Below are 18,826 nucleotides of genomic sequence, written 5' to 3'. Positions count from 1 at the left end.
AACTCCGGGAGTTGGTGATGGACAGGGAGGCCTGGCATGCTGTGGTTCATGGGGTTGTGAAGGGTAGGACACGACTGAGTGACTGAATTGAACTGAACTGTTAGCAGTGACTACTGTTTGTTCACTAGCACATTGTATGGCTTTGGGTAGGTTACTTATCCTAAGCCTCTTGTGTTGTCACGTGCGGAATGAAGACAGTAGTATAAATGCAAATTGTGTCTGAATGCTGGACAGCTTTCATCTGCCCCCTCCAGATCCATTCTCCTCCCCTCTGCTCTGTTTTCCACTGTGCTTTCTGCCAGGGTAAGCTTGAGATACTGAACTATAGGCTCAACCTGTGAGAAGCTCCAGCAGGAGATGGGAGGGCGGGAGCCCAAGGAGGTCAAATAGTTGTCACACCCCTCTGGCTCCTTGGCTCCACCTAAGGCCACAGCCACTGTCCGGCAGCCCTGTCCTTCAGCTACAGGTTCTGTGAGTCACTACTTTGTGCCTCAGGCCTGCGAGGAGGCTTAGCCTCAGTATCCCGAAGGATGGAATAGAGGAAGAGAAGGAGCCTCACATTCCTGCAGCCAAAGGGAGCAGGAAAACGTCAGCCATCACCTGAGTCACAGACCTGAGGCCTGGGGAAGACCCAGAGTCAGCTCTCAAGGCGCTTCGGGTCTCCTGTGCCCCTGTTCACCTATGCTAAGTCCCTTCCTTACACTGCCCTCAGTCACCTCAGTAGCCGTCTGCTCCCTGCCAGGACTCCAGCTGATAGCAAATGTGAATGCCATGTTGTTGAGGGCTGAACAAAGTAGTAGTCACATAGCAAATACTTAACACTCATTGACTTTAAAATGAGAGATGTGCCACAAAGTGTCTTGACAGGAGTGTGTGCTATCGTAAAGAGGTGAGGGTGGCTGGGCCTGTCTGAAAATTATAATCTTTAAGCTAAGAGGAACCAGGCAGAATATTCTAGAACATAACGTGGGGAAGCTCTTAGGCACTGTTCTCACTCCAGGTTGCACGTGATTTTCACCAGGGAAGCTTTTAACCCAGCCATTTACACCAGGGGTTTTTTGCCACCCAGGGGACATTTGGCCATGTCTGGAGACCTTTTGGTTCACACAGCTGGGGAGGAGCTACTACCTGCATGTACTGAGTAAGCCCAAAGGACGCTGTGAAACATTTCACAATGTGCAGGACAGACCCACAGAATGTAACCAGCCCCAAGGGCAAGATTCTTTAACTGGAAGGACTCTAATTTAGCCCCATTCCCAGACTTATGACTGTGACTGGAGCCCAACCAGGGGAGGAGAGAGGGGTGAAGATGCAGGATAAGCAACTTTGTCAGACTTAAGTATTCAAAGAGCCTTTAACCTCAACTTTTTAGCAAAACTTCTTTCTTGGTTTCCTTATTAGCGAAGAATTTTCACTAATTTAGACAACTGCACCTCTTAAATGAAATCCTAGAATGAGCATGGGCTTTGGGAGTCAAACCATGAGACTGTGAGCAAGTACCTTGACCTCTCTGAACCTGTCTCCTCCTCTGGAAAACAAAGACTATTATAACCACCCCTCAGAGGGGCTACGAGGTTATGCAAATAATACAATACCTGGCTCACAGCAGGCACCTCACAAAGCTTCGCTTCCCTCTCTCTCACAAGAGTTTGGGGGAGAATGGATACATGTATATGTATGGCTGAGTCCCTTTAGTGTCTACCCGAAACTCTCACAACATTGTTTGTTAATTGGCTATACCCCAATGTAAAATAAAAAGTTTTAAAAAAAAGTCATGTGTGAGGTGTGTTGTGACCCATGACTTTTCTCTGATGGTGCAAAGTGAACGGTCATGTAATGAGATCTGTCATCAAAGCATCTTTCAAAGTATTGTCTTTAAATATTTCTTTAAAATATTCCTAAGTAATAAGATTCCTCCAAAAAGAACAGATTTTTTCAAGTATTTATCTAGGTCCCTAAGACCAAAACTATGTGTTTGCTGCAAGTCTACATTTTAGAGATAAAACAACTAATGCAGCAATTAATATCCAAAAGGGGGAAGGGTTGGCAAACTCTAACAGAATATGCCCTATATACTGACATCTCAGAAACTGGTAGCAGGTAAGCTCTAAGTACCGGGATCAGAGGAAGACCATTTCCCAAGAACAGGATCTGACACAGACCTACCCTCTGCTTCGAAAAATGTTATACAGGTTTTTTATACAGGGAGCATTTCTTGGAGAGAGACCATAGTGTTTAAAGCAAACTCCAAAGAGTAAATATTTTAATTTTCTTCAAGAATATCCTTAAATTCATAATACTTTAAATAGTCACACTAACAAGTTAACATTGCCACAAAAATACTCATACAGCATCAGTATTCTTAAAGTATTTACATTTAGAATTACTTCCATGAGGAAACAGCAACGACGACAGTCAACATACACGACGAGTTTTTTACTTGTGGTGAGATCAATTCAATGTCCAAAATAAATCGGGATGGATTAACATTAAGAGCTGAACTGGAGTCCCTACCAAATTTCACAATGGAAAAGCAAACAGTCCTGTGTGATGGCAAATTATACAAACAACATAAGACAAATCCAACTAGAAATTGGAAGCTGCCATTTCATATACACAAAATACATGTGAAACAGCAAAGTAAACATACTCTTAAAGGAGGGGCTGCCATTTCAACCCCACCTCCCCTCCCTCCCAACAGACACAGCACTAGAGATGTCCTTGAGTCAGCCAGTATCAAGTCTACAATCTCCTGAAATAATACATCAGATAGCACTCTGGTGTCTTCTATGAGGCTACGTGCTTGAAACCAAGGGGCTGACACTGGGTACAGGAGGCAAAAAAATGTGTAACACCTCTGTTTTTCAAAACTACTGACATTTCAAAATATGAATTGTTGAAACTCACATAAATTTCTTATCCCTCGCCACAAAGAAACTAATTGTGATGTACTAGACGGCCTTCTCTTTGACTTGTAGACACTACCATGAAAAGGAAATTCTTTTGATTAAAACTGACTGACTTGCAACTGAGCATATAAAGTCTATTACAGGGAGCAGAGTGCCTAGCATGATCCTGAAACTATTGCGATAAAAATAAAATGCATTAAAGCACTCAGTTATTCTCAATGAAAAGACTGACTGTATTTTCCATAAAAAGAAACAAGATTTCTTGGTGGTAAGGGGGAAAAAAAAAACTTTTTTCTCCCCCTTCACTATCTACACACTATCTAAACAACTTTCCTTTTCAACCTGAGACTCACAAACTTGTATTTGATTTATTCAATTTGGTACCAATGGGTCCGTCCAATTGATGCATCTGCCGATACCAAGTATCACTTTGTATTTGCATAGGGCCTTTTACTTTCAAGAGGCTTAAAGAACTTTACAGACGTTTTCTCTCATGTCTTAGGTCATGTCAAGAGGACGTGAAGGGAAGCAGGGAATAGACTGCTCACCACAGACCACTACCCCTGCCAGTCCCCATGAAGCTGAGGACACACACCCCACGAAGGTCTGAGAAAACTGAAGCAAAGCAGAGTTAAATGATTATTCTTAAGTCAGGTCATGTGGCTTTTATATATATATATATATATAAAAGATCTAAATTAATGTTAAGATAATAAATTGTTAATCCTAAAACTACTTAGTGCAAGTGTGGACTTCCGGTTTAAAACTGCTGAACTCCACCTCTGCCCTGTCTCGTCTCTGGTGAGGGCAAGCTTGGGGCACACGAGCTGACTTGACAGTGCCCGCGGGTGGCGAGTGGCCCCCAGGTAGCGGGCGTAGTTGTTTGGCCTGTTCGAGAATTGAACGAAGGCACCAAACCTACACGACACAGTTTTTAAGGAGATGGTTAAAAAGTTATTCCCTTAAAACTGAAACTATTTCAACAGCATTTAAAAGTGACACATAGCAGGAGCAAGAGATACTAGTGTTTTGTCTTTTTGCCATTTTAGGCACATGGCTACTTGGGAAGATTTTTTTTTTTTCTCGAGTTCTGTATTATAAAAATATTGATGTTACATACATGTGCTTAATGGGAATCCAAATTGGACTCAAGCTTTACTAAAATGGAAGTCTTTGCTATGATATCTACAAAAAATATGCCATCCTATCTGTCCTAAAAGGCGAGTGCTGAGCGGACATTGTACTTGTAAACGATAGCCATCTGTGGACAGACAGGAAGGGAAACCAGGGGATCCCAATCAACCCGAATCAAGAGAAGACGTCCCCATGGCCCCTGCTGCCTTTATAATGTAAGGCGGTCTTACTGTGTTCCTGTAACCCTGGGAGGTTCTGAAACTCACTGATGCTTCCTGATCAAGCTTGCTTACCTGGACCCTCGGGGAGATACACACACAGACTCAATGCAGTGATACACAGACATGCTCAGTCTGCCCCATGAAGAGGTCAGCCTTGAAGGCACCGTTCACAAACACATTAGTCTAAGAGATGAGAGACCTGGAGGAGCCGGGGCTTCCGTGGGTGCCATGCAGCCAGGGCTCTTGTTAGACAACGCCACCTATTCAAGGTGTCCCAGGCCTGGGGCCCACGACTAAGTGCTTCATCCCACACCGTCATTCCCACGTACATGCTTGCTCGCACACGTGTGCATGCTCCAATCATCTGAAAATCTCTGCTGTCATAAGAAGCCCCTTCATTTACAGACGGGACACTGAGGTTTAGAGCTGAATGCCTTGGCAAAGTCACCACTTGGTAAGTCACAGACCTGGCCGCACAAGCATCCTGCCAACACTCTTTACTGTATCAGCGTGGTGTAAAAGTTTGAAAAGACGCTATTAAAAAAGAAAAAATTAAGGATATTTAACAATGGCAAAGTGTTCAAACACACACACTTCTTCCACGTAAACACCTCAGGTAAACAGCATCTTGGTTAAAGTGACAATGAACAGACCCTTGACACTAAATCTTTCTGAGACACAAGGTTTCTGATCACACAGGTAGATTCTATCAAAAGCAGGTGCAGGAGGGCAGAAGAGACAGCCATGGAAATTACATAATAAAGATATGCTTAATGGGACTTATAAACCCAATTTGTCAAAAAATCGGTCCATCTGCAACTCAGAGTTCAGAGAAGAGGATGATTATTTCTCCCTATACTAATTAAGTTCAATTAGATACAATATGGAAAATATATTTAAAAGTTAAGGAGATTTTATATTTTTAAATTTGAGTGGTTTTCAGTTTGATTACTCATCACAGATACCATACCCAGCATGTTCCATGTAAGGGAAAATGCTGGGATTGATGCAAGGGTGCCCAGAGAGCGCCCCAGAAGCAGGCTGAAGCTTCATACAGTAAACAGCCATGATTCATGTGTACTCAGGACCACATTCTAGGTGGGCTCCATCCAGCTGGGTTCCAGTAACAAATGGTCCTCTGATGGTTCAGTAGGTGGTTTTCTGAGCACTAGCCTTTCAAGTTTTCCAGCAGTAAACAGAGAACAAGACAGAATTACATGCTACTTAACAAAATTTTACAAATTTTAAATGTTCGGATTTTTGCTTTCTTGTAGAAAGTTTCAAGAATGAAACTGATTCAATGTCATTTTTCAAACCCCAAACTGAAAGTAGTTCTGAAATTCAACTTCAACTCGAATGCATCTCCCTATTCTAGGAAATGAGGGCGTTCACATCATGACACTTTAAATAGAGGATGAATACAAAGTCCTATGTTTTCTTTCTGCTAGATTAATCTAAAGTCAAAGACAGAGTTCTGGAGAACCATTTCCTTCTCACATCTAGGTAATGATCTGCTTAACATTAAGCAAAATCAATTTTGAGAAAGTGTTCCCAAGGATTTTGGAGTAAACCCTAGCATTGCATCTATGAATATGCTCTAAGAGAAGCAAAATATTCATGGAAGCATAAAACAACTTTACCTTTAAATAAAAATACTTTATTCATTCCTGACAGAATATCAAAATGTACATTGTTAACCAAGTAAAAATGGTGCTTCGAAATAGCTGACTAGGGCATATCTGGAGGATTTTTGGCTAATTTCAAAAGAGTAAAAACCACGTTCAATCTCCCTTTCCACATACGCCTAATAAGCTTGCACTATACCTGCTTAAATTTGAACAAATAAACAATTATATGGGCCCCAGTTCATCACAGAATGCACATTTTCATTATACTTAGAATAAACGAAAGTTACTGCATTTGAGTTACCTTCCTTTGCCAAAAACCTTCAGACTTAGTCCTCTTTATAGTTTGTGTAACTCTGTAAATTACATGTAGAATATAGCACATGACTTGTATTAATCTAAACACACAAACACACACACACACACATAATAAAGTGCAACACAACAGAACAAGTCTGCGACATTCATGTTCTCAAACTCCCATGGAAGGATTTTCTGAGCAAATGGAAACGACGTTCTTGACTGTGTGAACACTAACTCCAACAGACTGGGATATTTTTTCCTCACTGATATTTATATTGAAAATCCTATTTGCTTTATTTTCCCTGTGGCTTCTGTCTCTCATTTTTAATGAAAGTTTCGAAGCTGTGATTCTCTTTAAACCTGGAGAAAAATCAACTCCTTGGAGCAACATAAATATAGTGCTTTCAAAGTACTCAAAACGTTTCTGAGCACCCTGTACTGTAAAAGGAGGTTTCCAATGATAGCTTGTCTGTAACAAGGAAGATTACAGTCATTTTAATAAAAGCAAGCATTCCACTAACTTGGCAGCAAATGCTTTACGGACTTTTGACACCAGCCACCAAACATGTCTACTGGAAAGTACCAACTAGCCCTAAAATGTCAAAAGGTTTTGGTTGCATGTTGCTTTGATACTATATTATCTCACTAAGAAATGGTTTTGTTCCTGAGATGAGCGCGGTAACAGTAAATGAGTTCCCTCTGAAGTCGCCGGTGGGGCCCTCTGCTCCACATCTCCCCCCTCGTCTTCATCAAGAATCTCGTCTGAAACATCAGTCGTCCCCATGGCGCCACTTCTGCGACTCGTCCTGCCGAACATCTGGTCTGATCTGGTTTCTCATGCCACCCAAGACATTCGATGTCGCTTCTGTGGCGACGATCAGAGGTTTCACCACGGCCGGGGGAAGCTGGCGCAGGACTTCCCCCACGGCGCCCGTCACCCCCCGGCTCTCGTGTTCCCGAGCAGCAGTTTCGTAAATGGTCTGAGCCGTGTCTGCGATTCCCTGAGGAAAGAGGGGAGAGAAGGGAGTAAATCACTGCTCAGAAGACTCTCTAAATAATCTCGTAACACATTAACTATAGAGTTCATCAAGAGCAGGTTTGTAACCAAACGGAAATCAAAGCAGAAACTGTACTTTTGAGGTAACCCAGGATAATTACTTTTATGACAATTCTAAGGGAAAGTGGTAGTCCCTCAGTTGTGTCCGACTCTTTGTAACCCCATGGACCATAGCCCACTAGGCTCCTCTGTCCATGGAATTCTCTAGCCAAGAATACTGGAGTGGGCTGCCGTTTCCTTCTCCAAAGGGAAAGTAAGGGACAATTACAATTCAGCATTTTGTTATGACACTTATATACAGAAAATGTAGCTAGACTACAGTTTCACACAGGGATGTGCACGGAAATAGTTAATACTCCAAGAATAGCTTCTCTGGCACAATTAATCACTCTGGTTAAATCAAATTTAGCAAACAAAGCTTCCTGAATAAATACAATCACTAAATGAACATGGCGATAGCTCCTGTGACTCAACTGCAACAGGAAAACCTAATTCTACTGAGCTCCATAAAATAATTTAATTAGTTTTAAATTACTGGCTATGCACTAGAAAAGATAACTGGAACATTCAATTAAGATAAGAGACTAAATAGAACACTTTATTAAATAGAGAAAACTCTGAGAACACAAAGCAGGAACATGTTTAATAACCACAAATGAAGTTTTTGTAGCATTTTTCATCCTTCTTACAACTGTGTGACATGAAAATAATCATGACTGCTGAGCGTTAGAGCTGACTACGTAAATGTATAGGTCGAGCCAGGGTGGTAAAACGTCACGCTGTTGTCACTGGTCAGTCGTCACGTATGGGTTTCAAACCTCTCCCTTTTGTCTAACTCAGGACCCCTAAGGGCCACAAAGCAGTGTCCTCTTGTGATGGTTTCAGTGAAGGGCCTGGAGAGAAGAACTTCACACTCTCAGGGAAATCAAGGAACCTCGTCCTGGCCCCAAATCTAGTCCTCACTTTCACAATCTGTGAAGTGAAGTGTTAGCTGCTCAGTTGTGCCTGACTCTTTGTGACCCCATGGACTGTAGCCTGCCAAGCCCCTCCATTGGATTGGATTTTCCAGGCAAGAATACTGGAGTGGGCAGCCATTCCCTCTCCCAGGGGATCTTCCTGACCCAGGGATCAAACCATCGTCTCCTGTGTCTCCTACACCGGCAGGCAGAGTCTTTACGCCTGCACCACCCAGGAAGCCCAAAGTGCTACATACCTAAGTGCTATAATATCCTGCTGCCAGCTGCCCCTGCTATGCCTGAAAGCCCAGGATCGTTTTTACAAACCTGATTTCTAACATGTCTACTGATAACTGGCCCAATCCTGACATCTATAGGAACAGAACTGACAGGTAATCAGCTCTCTTTATTCTAACAACTAAATCTCTTTTTAAGAGAGGTGACCAATGGCCTTGCCTTTATTTAGCCACTAATACATATCCTTACTTCAATGGTCTTCCTGCATTTGGAACCACAGAGGTCACTTTTGTCAGGTAAAAGACTGTCCTAAGGCACTTCTGTCTGTCGGAATATGACAGAGGAAAATATCATTAATGAAATCCTAATACACAAATCATAAGTAAAATGACCTCAAACTTCCTCATATGTCAATGAAAAAAAGAAAAAGATTAAGACAGGGAGGGAATGCTCCTGTCAACATCCATAAAGAACCAGGATTCACTGGTGCAACTAAACTACAATCTGGCAATGCTTAATAAATCGGGCAACGTTTAATAAGTCTCAGGATTCAAACAGTTAGAAATCACCAGTTCTACCTTTAACAACCTCTTGCACATGTGAACAAAGGAGCATTTAAATGACATTCCAATAGAAGTATTTTAGGGGAAAAAATGGAAACTGTCCACCAACACAAAGATAAATAAATTATGCTATATTCACACAATGAAACACGATAAAAGTTTAAATCAGACCTACACATATCAACAAGGATGTATCTTTAAAGACAAAATATACAGATATATATGATACCATTTATGCTAACTTTTAAAATATAAACAATAGTATTTGCTTATGATGCCATACTTATATGAAACTATAAAAATATGCACAGAAAAAAAATGTACCATCTTCAGGATTGTGAACGCATGGGAACGGAATTAGGGTTTGCAATTAACCTAAAAAAAATTTGCTTTTTAAACAAATCTGAGGAAAACAGCAAAATACAAACATGGGTAAACTTCCCTGGTGAGTTCATGGTGTGTTTCTACCACCCCTTGCTTTCTTCTGTCCATAAAGAGACCAGTCTTCCCACGAGACTGCTAGTCTTCTTGAGAGCCTGCAGGCCAGGACGTAGCCCTCCCCTCTTCCCTACACACACATCTGCACTCATCAGTGGCAAAACAGTCCCAAAGCCACCCTAGGGTCCTTCAGAACAAAGCCCAAGCCCTGCTGCTCTTTAGACAAACTCCAGGGAAGGACGCAAACTGCTCCTGGTCCATCCCCTGGGGCAGCCACTCACCTCCTTCACGACACTGTAGGCCTTGGCCACCCCTTCCCTCAGGTCCACTGGCTGGTGGGCTAACCGGTGATGGGGGAACCTCCTGACCTTCTTGGGCTCGATAGAAAGGGTGCCTGGAGACACCATGTCATACGCAGTCTCCGCTGCTGCCTGGATCGTTTCATCAGAGAGGAAAGAGTGAGTCAGAACAAAGTCTGGGGAGTTACGCTCCAGCAGCACACTTCCTAAGGGGAGTGAGGAGCGGCAGAGGAATTCTGCAGAGGAATTCTGCAGCGACGGAATTCTTTACAACCAGAACGTATTCCTTTTATAACAAGAACGTTAACGTATACATTAGTATCTGCGTTGAGCAGCTTTTTTCAGTTCCTCATCTCTCTGAGAACACTCTGTTACCAGGCTAGACAAGAATGCATGGTCTGTGCACAACTGGGTAAGGCCAACTGGAGCTTAATACTTACTAGCAAACCTGCATACAACTACTATCAGCTCTCTAGTGCCTTCATTACATTCAGCTATGATCTCTCCACATAAATGTGCTGAAAAAAATCTTTGGCTAACTTAATAGTTATAATTTACCTGAAACAGGCAAACAAATTTGACACTGTAGTCCACCACTTTATTCTACTAATTATTTAACAATGGACAGCTAATCAAAAAAAATTTTAATGATACTAAGTCATTACAAATAAAATATTCTCAGTATTTTATACATTTTCATGGTGCCATTTTAAAACCAAGATAAGTCAAGTGTTTCTAATGGCTCTCCCTCTTTCTGGAGATTAAGCTGGTCTATGGAAAGTTACCTGTATGGTTTGAACCATTCTGTTCGTGAGCTCGAGAGCAGCCATCGCTGTCGAGGTGCCAAAGGAGGCAGCCCCTCTCTGAAACCCTCTGACAATGCGGCCGTCCTTTCGGTACTGCTCAATTGGTAACCAGACCAAGTCCTTGAGGCCTTGCACTAGAACAGCAGTCAACATGCAGAAATTAATAGAGTACTGGAGTACAGCAGGTGAAGACAAACACTGCTTGCTTCCATTTATACAAGGTGCCTAGAACAGGCAATGTATATTCCTCAATTCATAGAGTGGGAAAATACACTGGCAGATGTCGGAGGTGGGTTAGGCGGGTGGTGAGGAATGAGGACTTACGTGTTTAATGGGGACAGAGTTCAGTTTAGGAAAGTGGAAAGTTCAGGAGACAGATGATGGTGAGAGCTGCACAACAACGTGAACGTCCTCAGCGCCACTGAAGCGCAGTTAAATACGGTTTAGACAGTGTGTTTTATATTATGTGACTTTTACCACAATCAGAACACATGTAAAAAGAAAAACAGGAGCACTGGAGCTCAAATCTCTGCTATACCCTAACCCTAGGATTTTTAACCCCTAAAATGCGAGGCAACATTTTTTGTGTATCACTAACAGGTAGATTTTTCTAGAAAGATGATCCTCACATAGATTCTCGAAGGCATCCATAGTCCCGAAAGGGTAAAGAATCACTGATCAGGTAAAATAAATTATCTTCTAATTAAAAAAAGAACACTCACCTAGCTGTACTAGTGAATGCATAGGCCCAACACCTCCCAGGATTCCTGGCAGCTGGTTCTTCTTAATGTCAGTAAGCCACTCAGTGATTGCGTATGAGAATAATTTGTCCACACCTAGCAAACTAGAGAAAATGACTATTAGTATATGGGAAGAAGAGTGAAATTTATAGGTTTACACAGTTTGGGGGATTTTTTTTTTTTTTTACTTAAGACAAAAAAATCTACAAATTACATGGATGAAATTTTATAGATTTTGAATTTTACTATATATGTGTGTGTATATACATACATTTAACCTAATTGTAATGCTAATAATTTCTATAAAAGGCTAAGGTAATATATACAAGTGTGCATTTCCACTGTTTTTACTTCTTTAACATCTAAAGCTTTAACATCTAAAGCTTTAACATCTAAAGGATTAATTCAACGTCTCTAATTGTCACACAGTTCTTAGCTACTAAGGACCATTACCTTGTGAACTTCCATATAGGCTAATTTATAACTTTGGGAAATTATAAAAAAAGTCCTAACTATAGCTGCTTTTGGGGGAAATGCTCTCTTCAAACTGCTACTATTCTCTCAGAATAAAAAAAATAGCCCCTAGCCGGTAAAAATCCTCTAAAAATGAGCTCTCTGCAAATAACATTGTAAAATAATTAACTTATGTATGTTGGCTAGTTGTAAACTAACTTTAGTAACTACATCTTAAAGTCTCATATGATAAATCAACTTACCCATGCCGATAGAAAAGCCTCTTCAGCTTTAGTTCAGAGCAGTTTAACTGGGCGAGACCAATCAAAATCCCAGCTAATGTACCCTTTAAAATAAAAAAAAAATTCACTAATTAAGCTAAAACACCTAAAATATGTATAGCAAAAAAATATATGTATTTTATAAGACCCAACTGACATTCAAATTTTACTTAAGTAAATTTACTTAAGTAAAATTTGGATCCTTAAGTAAATTATATTTACTTTAAAAATAGAATTAAATTTTAAAATCTTACACTTCATTTCAAACACATAAACTACGATCGAAAAAGTTTCCTAAAAACTGAGTCCACTAGAAAAACAAATGAGATAATTCTGTAGGGTATATTTGTGCAAAATTTCCAGACCTGATCCATTGATACATGTTTCCCATGATAATCAAGTCGAATAGGAACTTCTGATGTGAATCTAAATTCTCTGAAGATAAAGAAAGAAGGGGAGTTATTTATATTAAAAATTACTAATAGCTGAAATTAGATGTAAATTAACCTTTTCAACTGGAGAATAAAAACCACAAAATAAATAATGTGGATATATTAAGATCTAAATAAAAGAGAATGTCTTTCAGCCGTATACCTTCTTAAGACAATATACCAACTAAACAATGTTAATCTTATAAATTTTACTTATTTTATTTTAAAAACCCTTTCCTTGTTTACTAAACAAAATTTAAGTTAGAGAAATTTATTCTGGCAGGTATTCAATTCATACAGAGAGTAAACTAACAAAAATAACTTTCAAGATTAAACCAAATAATATAATCATCACCAAGAAGTAAAAAAGAAGAGCTAAGGTATTTATTTTAGTTCCATGATGAAACAAACCTCCAGAAGACCCAGACATGAACCCTAGTTTTATCAGTTATATGGGATACAGTCAAGGCAAGTAATTTAAACTCTCTGAGCCTAAGTGTCTTCATCAGTTAATTTTTAAACCCCATCTACATTGGTGAATTTTGACACTCTTGAAATTAATGCTTGTAAACGGGATACTGACACACTTGGGAATTCTGAATGAAACTACAATTATACACATCAAACAAAAGCAGTTGGCTTCCAAAAGTTGGACTGTAAATTGTAAGTTGAAACACATTTTATTACAGAATTAATGTCAGTGGTTATATCCTAAGTTATCCCAAGTCATCCTGGAAAAGTCCTTAACTGACTCTAAAAAGGAAGTGCTAAATCTACATCAGTGACTACAGGAGTCTGGGGTCCAGGTCACCCCTCATCTTCCAAACAGCCGTCTGTATCTGGTTCTGTGCCAACAGCCCCTCAACACCTGCGTCACCTTTCTCACTCTGTTCCTCCAAGGCATGTAACAGGGTAGACCAAATATCTTAAATATCTGTAAGCTCAACTCAAGAAAGATTTTTCTCTACTCTGTTCACTGTACCTAGAACAAAATCTGACATACATATACTGTGTTCAATAAATATTTGTGGAGTGAATAAATGTTTGTAGGAGAGGAGACTATTATGTCATTAATTGGAAAATGTACTGAATTTGGGATTAAGAAAACCTCCATTCTAGTCCTGGCTTGGCAACTGTGTGGCCTTGAGCAAGTTACCTCTCCTCTCTCGCATTAAGCTCCTCACCAGCGAAGTGAGTAATCTAAACCACGTCACTAAGGACTACACCGGGGTCCGAGGCACTCCAGCAGTTTTTGAGAGCAGAAACAGAAATCTACAAGCTATTAAGTAGTCTAATGGAAAAAACACATATTTACCTAAGCAAGTGAGGCTATACAAACTGATTAAAAAGTGCCAAGTTTACATGTTCTCAGACCAAAATTGTAACGATTTGATTTTTTTTAGTAACGGTTATCCAGTGTTCACAAAAAAACAAAAATCGGCAGCTTATACGTGATTAATATAAAATGAGAGTTCAAATTATTTCTTAGGATACACAGTTTTTTGGTAGAAAAAAATTTTAATAAAAAAGCAAAGTAGGAAAATAATAAAAGAGGCTCTTCCTTTATGATGGAAAAGTTAAGAATCACCAGAGAACCTCTATCTCAGGATCTTTCCAATTCTCATATTCTATTTTCTGACTATTTTCATCAATACACAAGATATTCAAAACATGAAAACACTTTAAAATAGTTGTACTGCCAACTTAGAACTTCCCAGGTGACTCAGTGGTAAAGAATCTCCTGCCAATGCAGGAGACATGGATTTGACTCCTAAGTAAGCAAGATTCCCTGGAGAAGGAAATGGCAACCCATTTCAGGATTCTTGCCCAGGAAATCCCATGGACTGAGGAGCCTGGGGGGCTACAGTCCATCAGGTTGCAAAGAGTCAGACATGACTCAGCGACTGAACGACCACAGCTGCCCACTTTGGGCCATACCTAAAGTCTAACCTTAGAGAGAAAGACATAACTTGGGGAACACTGATGTCAGCAGGAGAGGAGTACAGAAAACCAGGGAAGGGAGTTGTTTCTCATAACAGAGGTGGTTTTGATCTTTGACCTCTTTCCTTCCGATAGAGATCCTAGGCTCCATCCCCACTATCAAGGGCTGGGAAAGAAAGAAGGGAAGAATGAATGAAACTGGAAATGACAGACAACAAGCTAGTGGTTGGCTATAGTCACAGCAGCCAGCAGCAGTATAGGGACCTGGGTTTCCCTATGATGCCAACTTAGCCAGAGGACAGAGGGTCACAAGAGACACAGCAGTGATAGGGAAGGGCAGAGAAATCAGACAGAAAATCGCCGTAAGGGAAAAGGGAGGGGTGCTGAAGGTGAGGTGTGTAAGGGAAAAAGACAGCATCATGGTCATGGAGACACCAACAGGCTCTGAGAGTGATCAGAAGAGACGGACAGAAAGAGGAAAAAGGAAGAGACTAAGTGAAGAGAAAATTTCTGCTACAGGTTCAACAGGAGGCTGAGTCCTGAGCCAGGGTTATTATGTGTAAATGAGAGGTGCAAGTGGGGGGGCCCACGTATAAATGTGTGTGTGTGTGTGTCTGTGTGTGTCTGTGTTTGTGCGGGCTCAGCCATGTCCAACTCTTTAGAGTCCCATGGACTGTAACCCACCAGGCTCCACTGACCATGGAATTTTCCAGGCAAGAATACTGGAGCGGACTGCCATTTCCTCTTCCTGACTCAGGGATCGAACCCGCATCTCTTGTGTCTCCTACACTGGCAGGTGGATTCTTTACCACTGACAGCACCCAGGAAGCCCCACGTAAATAAGTATGCATGCTTGTATGCTAAGTCGTTTCAGTCATTCTGACTCATACCCACTGATTATTTGCCAGTGCAGAGAAAAGCTAAAGTAATTCCACGATTTCTGTCACACAAACACGTTAAAGAACAACTTTCAAACTCTAAAATAACGTCTTTTGTTATCAAAATTAAATGATTTACCTAAAAAACACAGGCTGATCACTAAACAACGCTTCTTCAGGAGAGAAGTCCTTCTCTTCTTCCCCATTAACCGCTTGCACTGAATTGGCACTGCCATTTGGGGAAGGCTGCTTTGGCCCAGGGAAAGAAAGAACTAGATTTGGCTCTTTTGAGGTGCTTAAATGCCTTGGCAAACTGCAGGTGACATCAGCCCCTGGAGACTTTTTAACTGAAAAGGTAATGTGCACATTTGGAAAATTAGGTATATGCTTCTTTAGAGCAACTTAAACCAAGCTACAGTTAACTTGTTTTACAGTATTTCGTTTAATAAATATAACTACTGCTACAGATAAATCTTTCACAGTAGCCCCCTCTCCATCTTTAGTTTCACTTTCCAACTATGGTCCAAAAATACGAAATGGAAAATGTCAGAAATAAACAACTTCTAAGTTTTCAACCGCATACCACTGAGCACCATGATGAAATCTTGCACCATTTCCCTGCCCCACCGGAAGGTGAATCAGCCCTCTGTCCAGCATATCCCACCCGTGAGTCACTGGGTGGACATCTCGGTTATCAGGTCGGTGCTTATGGTAAGTAACCCTTATTTTATTAATAATGACTCCAAAGTGCAAGAACAATGATGCTGGCAATTCCAATACACCAAAGAAAAGCCATAATATATTAAGTGAAAAGATGAAAGTTCTTAATAAGGAAAAAAAAAAAAACCCATATGCTCAGCTTGCTAAGATCTACAGTAAGAACAAATTTGTAAAACTGTGATGAAGGAAAAAGGAATTCATGCCCATTTTGCTGTCATACCTCAAACTACAAAGGTTATAGCTACAGTGCATGATAAGTGTTTAGCTAAGATGGAAAAGGCATTAAATTTGTACAAGATATTTTGAAAGAAAGAAAGAGATCATACTCACCTAAGTTTTATTATAGTATACTGTTACAATTGTTCTTATTAGTTATTATTGTTAGTCTCTTACTGTGCCTAATTTATAAATTAAACTTTGTCATAGGCTAGTATGTAAAGAAAAAACTTAGTACATTTAGGGTTTGGTACTATCTGCAGTTTCAGGCACCCACTGGGGGTCTTGGAACGTACCTCCTGAGGATAAGGGGGAACAACAGTACTTTTACATAAACTGCATATGCACAACTTAAGAAAAATAATCATGGAACACAATTATATAAATGAGAGAAAAGATCTGTAAGTACATTCTCAAAAAGGTCTCGTAACAATCAAATCAATCCAAGTACACATTACAGACTTTTTCAGATTCTACATATTTAATACCTTCTGGATCTGGAGTCATGAGCAGCTCTACTTCTGTAGAAAGACTTGTGAAGAAATCCTTCAAGAAGAACAAGGCATCCTAAAATTGAGAGATGTAATTATAACTAAAAGGGTTTAAAAAGGTGCAGCTATTTTTAAAACTGTGAAAGGAAGTAACGTGAAGTCTCTCATTTCACTCATTGTTCATATACAGCTATAATTTATCCAGTGCCAGCACTGTGCCTATTCTCAATTCCTTTCTCTCTCTCACTCTTCCTTGTTAATTCTCACAACTCTCAGAAAATTAATTTATAGATGTGGAAATTAATGTACAGATGAGTTAGAAATTAAATGGCCATTTCTAAATCAAAGAACATTTTAGTTTTCATAGAAATATAGAAGTCTCTTTCTTATTTGGCATTGGGTCTCTGAATTGGTAGCAGTAGTATTACTAACAATATTAATAGCAGCTAGCAAGTACTCAATACTTAGACGTGACTTAAAAGTTCTTAATGTCTTATTTCTGCTTTTAACACTATGTTATATTGCCTGAGTACATTTTCTTCACTGGACATGATATTCAAAATAAAAACTAAAAGTAAATAAAATCACCCACTCAGTGTGGTCTCTTCTGAAATTGGACTGGTCTTGATGTTGTATATACAAGCCATATTTGCCCATTATTAGCAGCTTCACAGCAACTGACAAATCCATTTTGGAGAATATGAAAATTAAATAACTGAGCCTGTTCTTTCTTATTCTTCCTTTCCATTAAAAACAATCTTAAATTAATATAAAACATTAAAACTGCACCAAAACACAACGTGAAAGTGAATTACAGGGTCACAATATGCCACAGCACACTGAAAGCCTGAGTGGCATTCCAAAGGGTCTGATCTACTGATCACACTTGTCAGAGGTGTCAATGACGGATGCTAAAAAGGTATTTTTTTAGGTAATGTTGCATATGAGAAACTGGGGGCTGGACTGAAGAACAAGCAGACAGCTTCAATAGTATTAGAATATTCTGGTTCTGCAGTCGAGGAGTAAGTTGGTGAATTGTTCATTACATTATTATTCTTTACACATATGTATTTATGTAGATGTTTATATGTTATTTATATTTTATACATTTATTAGAAATTGCTATATATATGGTACATATGCATGTTAAGTCACTTCAGTCATGTCTGACTCTGTGATCTTATGGACTGTAGGCTTCTAGGCTCCTCTGTCCATGGGATTCTCCAGGCAAGAATACTAGTGGGCTGCCACGCCCTCCTCCAGGGGATCTTCCCAACACAGGGTTTGAATCTGCATCTCTTACGTCTCCTGCGTTGGCAGGCAGTTGTTTACCACTAGCACCACCTGGGAAGCCCAGATATGATATATACATGTATCAAATATTACATGTTAATAGTATATAAAATGTTATCCTTTGCCACCAAATGGCAATATTTTAATACTATAAATGTTTTGCCTCTATGACTGCCTTCAAAAAAAAGAGAAAAGGACAACTAACAAGGCAGTGGTTTTTATACGTTTTTACTACAAACAACAGACAAAGATATATTAATCATCAGCTTTTCAAAATGTTCTCCAAATGGTTGATTGTGGTATTTATGCTGAACTCTTTTGCTGTTCAGTCGCTCAGTCGTGTCTGACTCTGCAACCCCACAGAATGCACACGGCACGCCAGCTTCCCTGTCCTTTACCATCTCCTGGAGCTTCCTCAAACTCTTGTCCATTGAGTCAGTGATGCCATCCAACCATCTCATCCTCTGTCGCCCTCTTCTCCTGCCCTCAATCTTTCCTACAACTCAGGAAGACAAACAACCTAACTTTGAAACTAGAAAGATACAGACACTTCAAAACAGATGTACAAGTGTTGAATAAGCTCATGAGATGATGCTCAGCATCATCAGTCATCAGATCAGATCAGATCAGTTGCTCAGTCGTGTCCGACTCTTTGCGACCCCATGAATCGCAGCACGCCAGGCCTCCCTGTCCATCACCAACTCCCGGAGTTCACTCAGACTCACGTCCATTGAGTCAGTGATGCCATCCAGCCATCTCATCCTCTATCGTCCCCTTCTCCTCTTGCCCCCAATCCCTCCCAGCATCAGAGTCTTTTCCAATGAGTCAACTCTT

At 40.2% G+C, this 18,826-nt stretch overlaps 1 protein-coding gene across 1 annotated transcript in view; it reads right to left on the bottom strand.

Moving 5' to 3' along the window:
- Positions 1 to 2,137: 2,137 nt before the first annotated feature.
- ATG2B (autophagy related 2B) overlaps positions 2,138 to 18,826 on the bottom strand; it is an 80,387-nt gene continuing 63,698 nt past the window's right edge. The window contains exons 36-43 of the mRNA XM_010851396.1: positions 16,697 to 16,775; positions 15,412 to 15,619; positions 12,388 to 12,457; positions 12,005 to 12,087; positions 11,271 to 11,392; positions 10,528 to 10,682; positions 9,725 to 9,874; positions 2,138 to 7,193 (exon numbers count right to left, since the gene is read on the bottom strand). Of these exons, the coding sequence (XP_010849698.1) occupies positions 6,963 to 7,193; positions 9,725 to 9,874; positions 10,528 to 10,682; positions 11,271 to 11,392; positions 12,005 to 12,087; positions 12,388 to 12,457; positions 15,412 to 15,619; positions 16,697 to 16,775 (1,098 nt within the window). The 3' untranslated portion in view covers positions 2,138 to 6,962. The remainder of the gene's footprint in view (positions 7,194 to 9,724; positions 9,875 to 10,527; positions 10,683 to 11,270; positions 11,393 to 12,004; positions 12,088 to 12,387; positions 12,458 to 15,411; positions 15,620 to 16,696; positions 16,776 to 18,826) is intronic.

Source organism: Bison bison, unplaced genomic scaffold, assembly GCF_000754665.1.
Source record: "Bison bison bison isolate TAMUID 2011002044 unplaced genomic scaffold, Bison_UMD1.0 scf7180017864302, whole genome shotgun sequence".
Taxonomy (NCBI): domain Eukaryota; kingdom Metazoa; phylum Chordata; class Mammalia; order Artiodactyla; family Bovidae; genus Bison; species Bison bison.
Note: the sequence above shows the minus strand (reverse complement) of the source record. Positions and strands in the feature narration are given on the sequence as shown.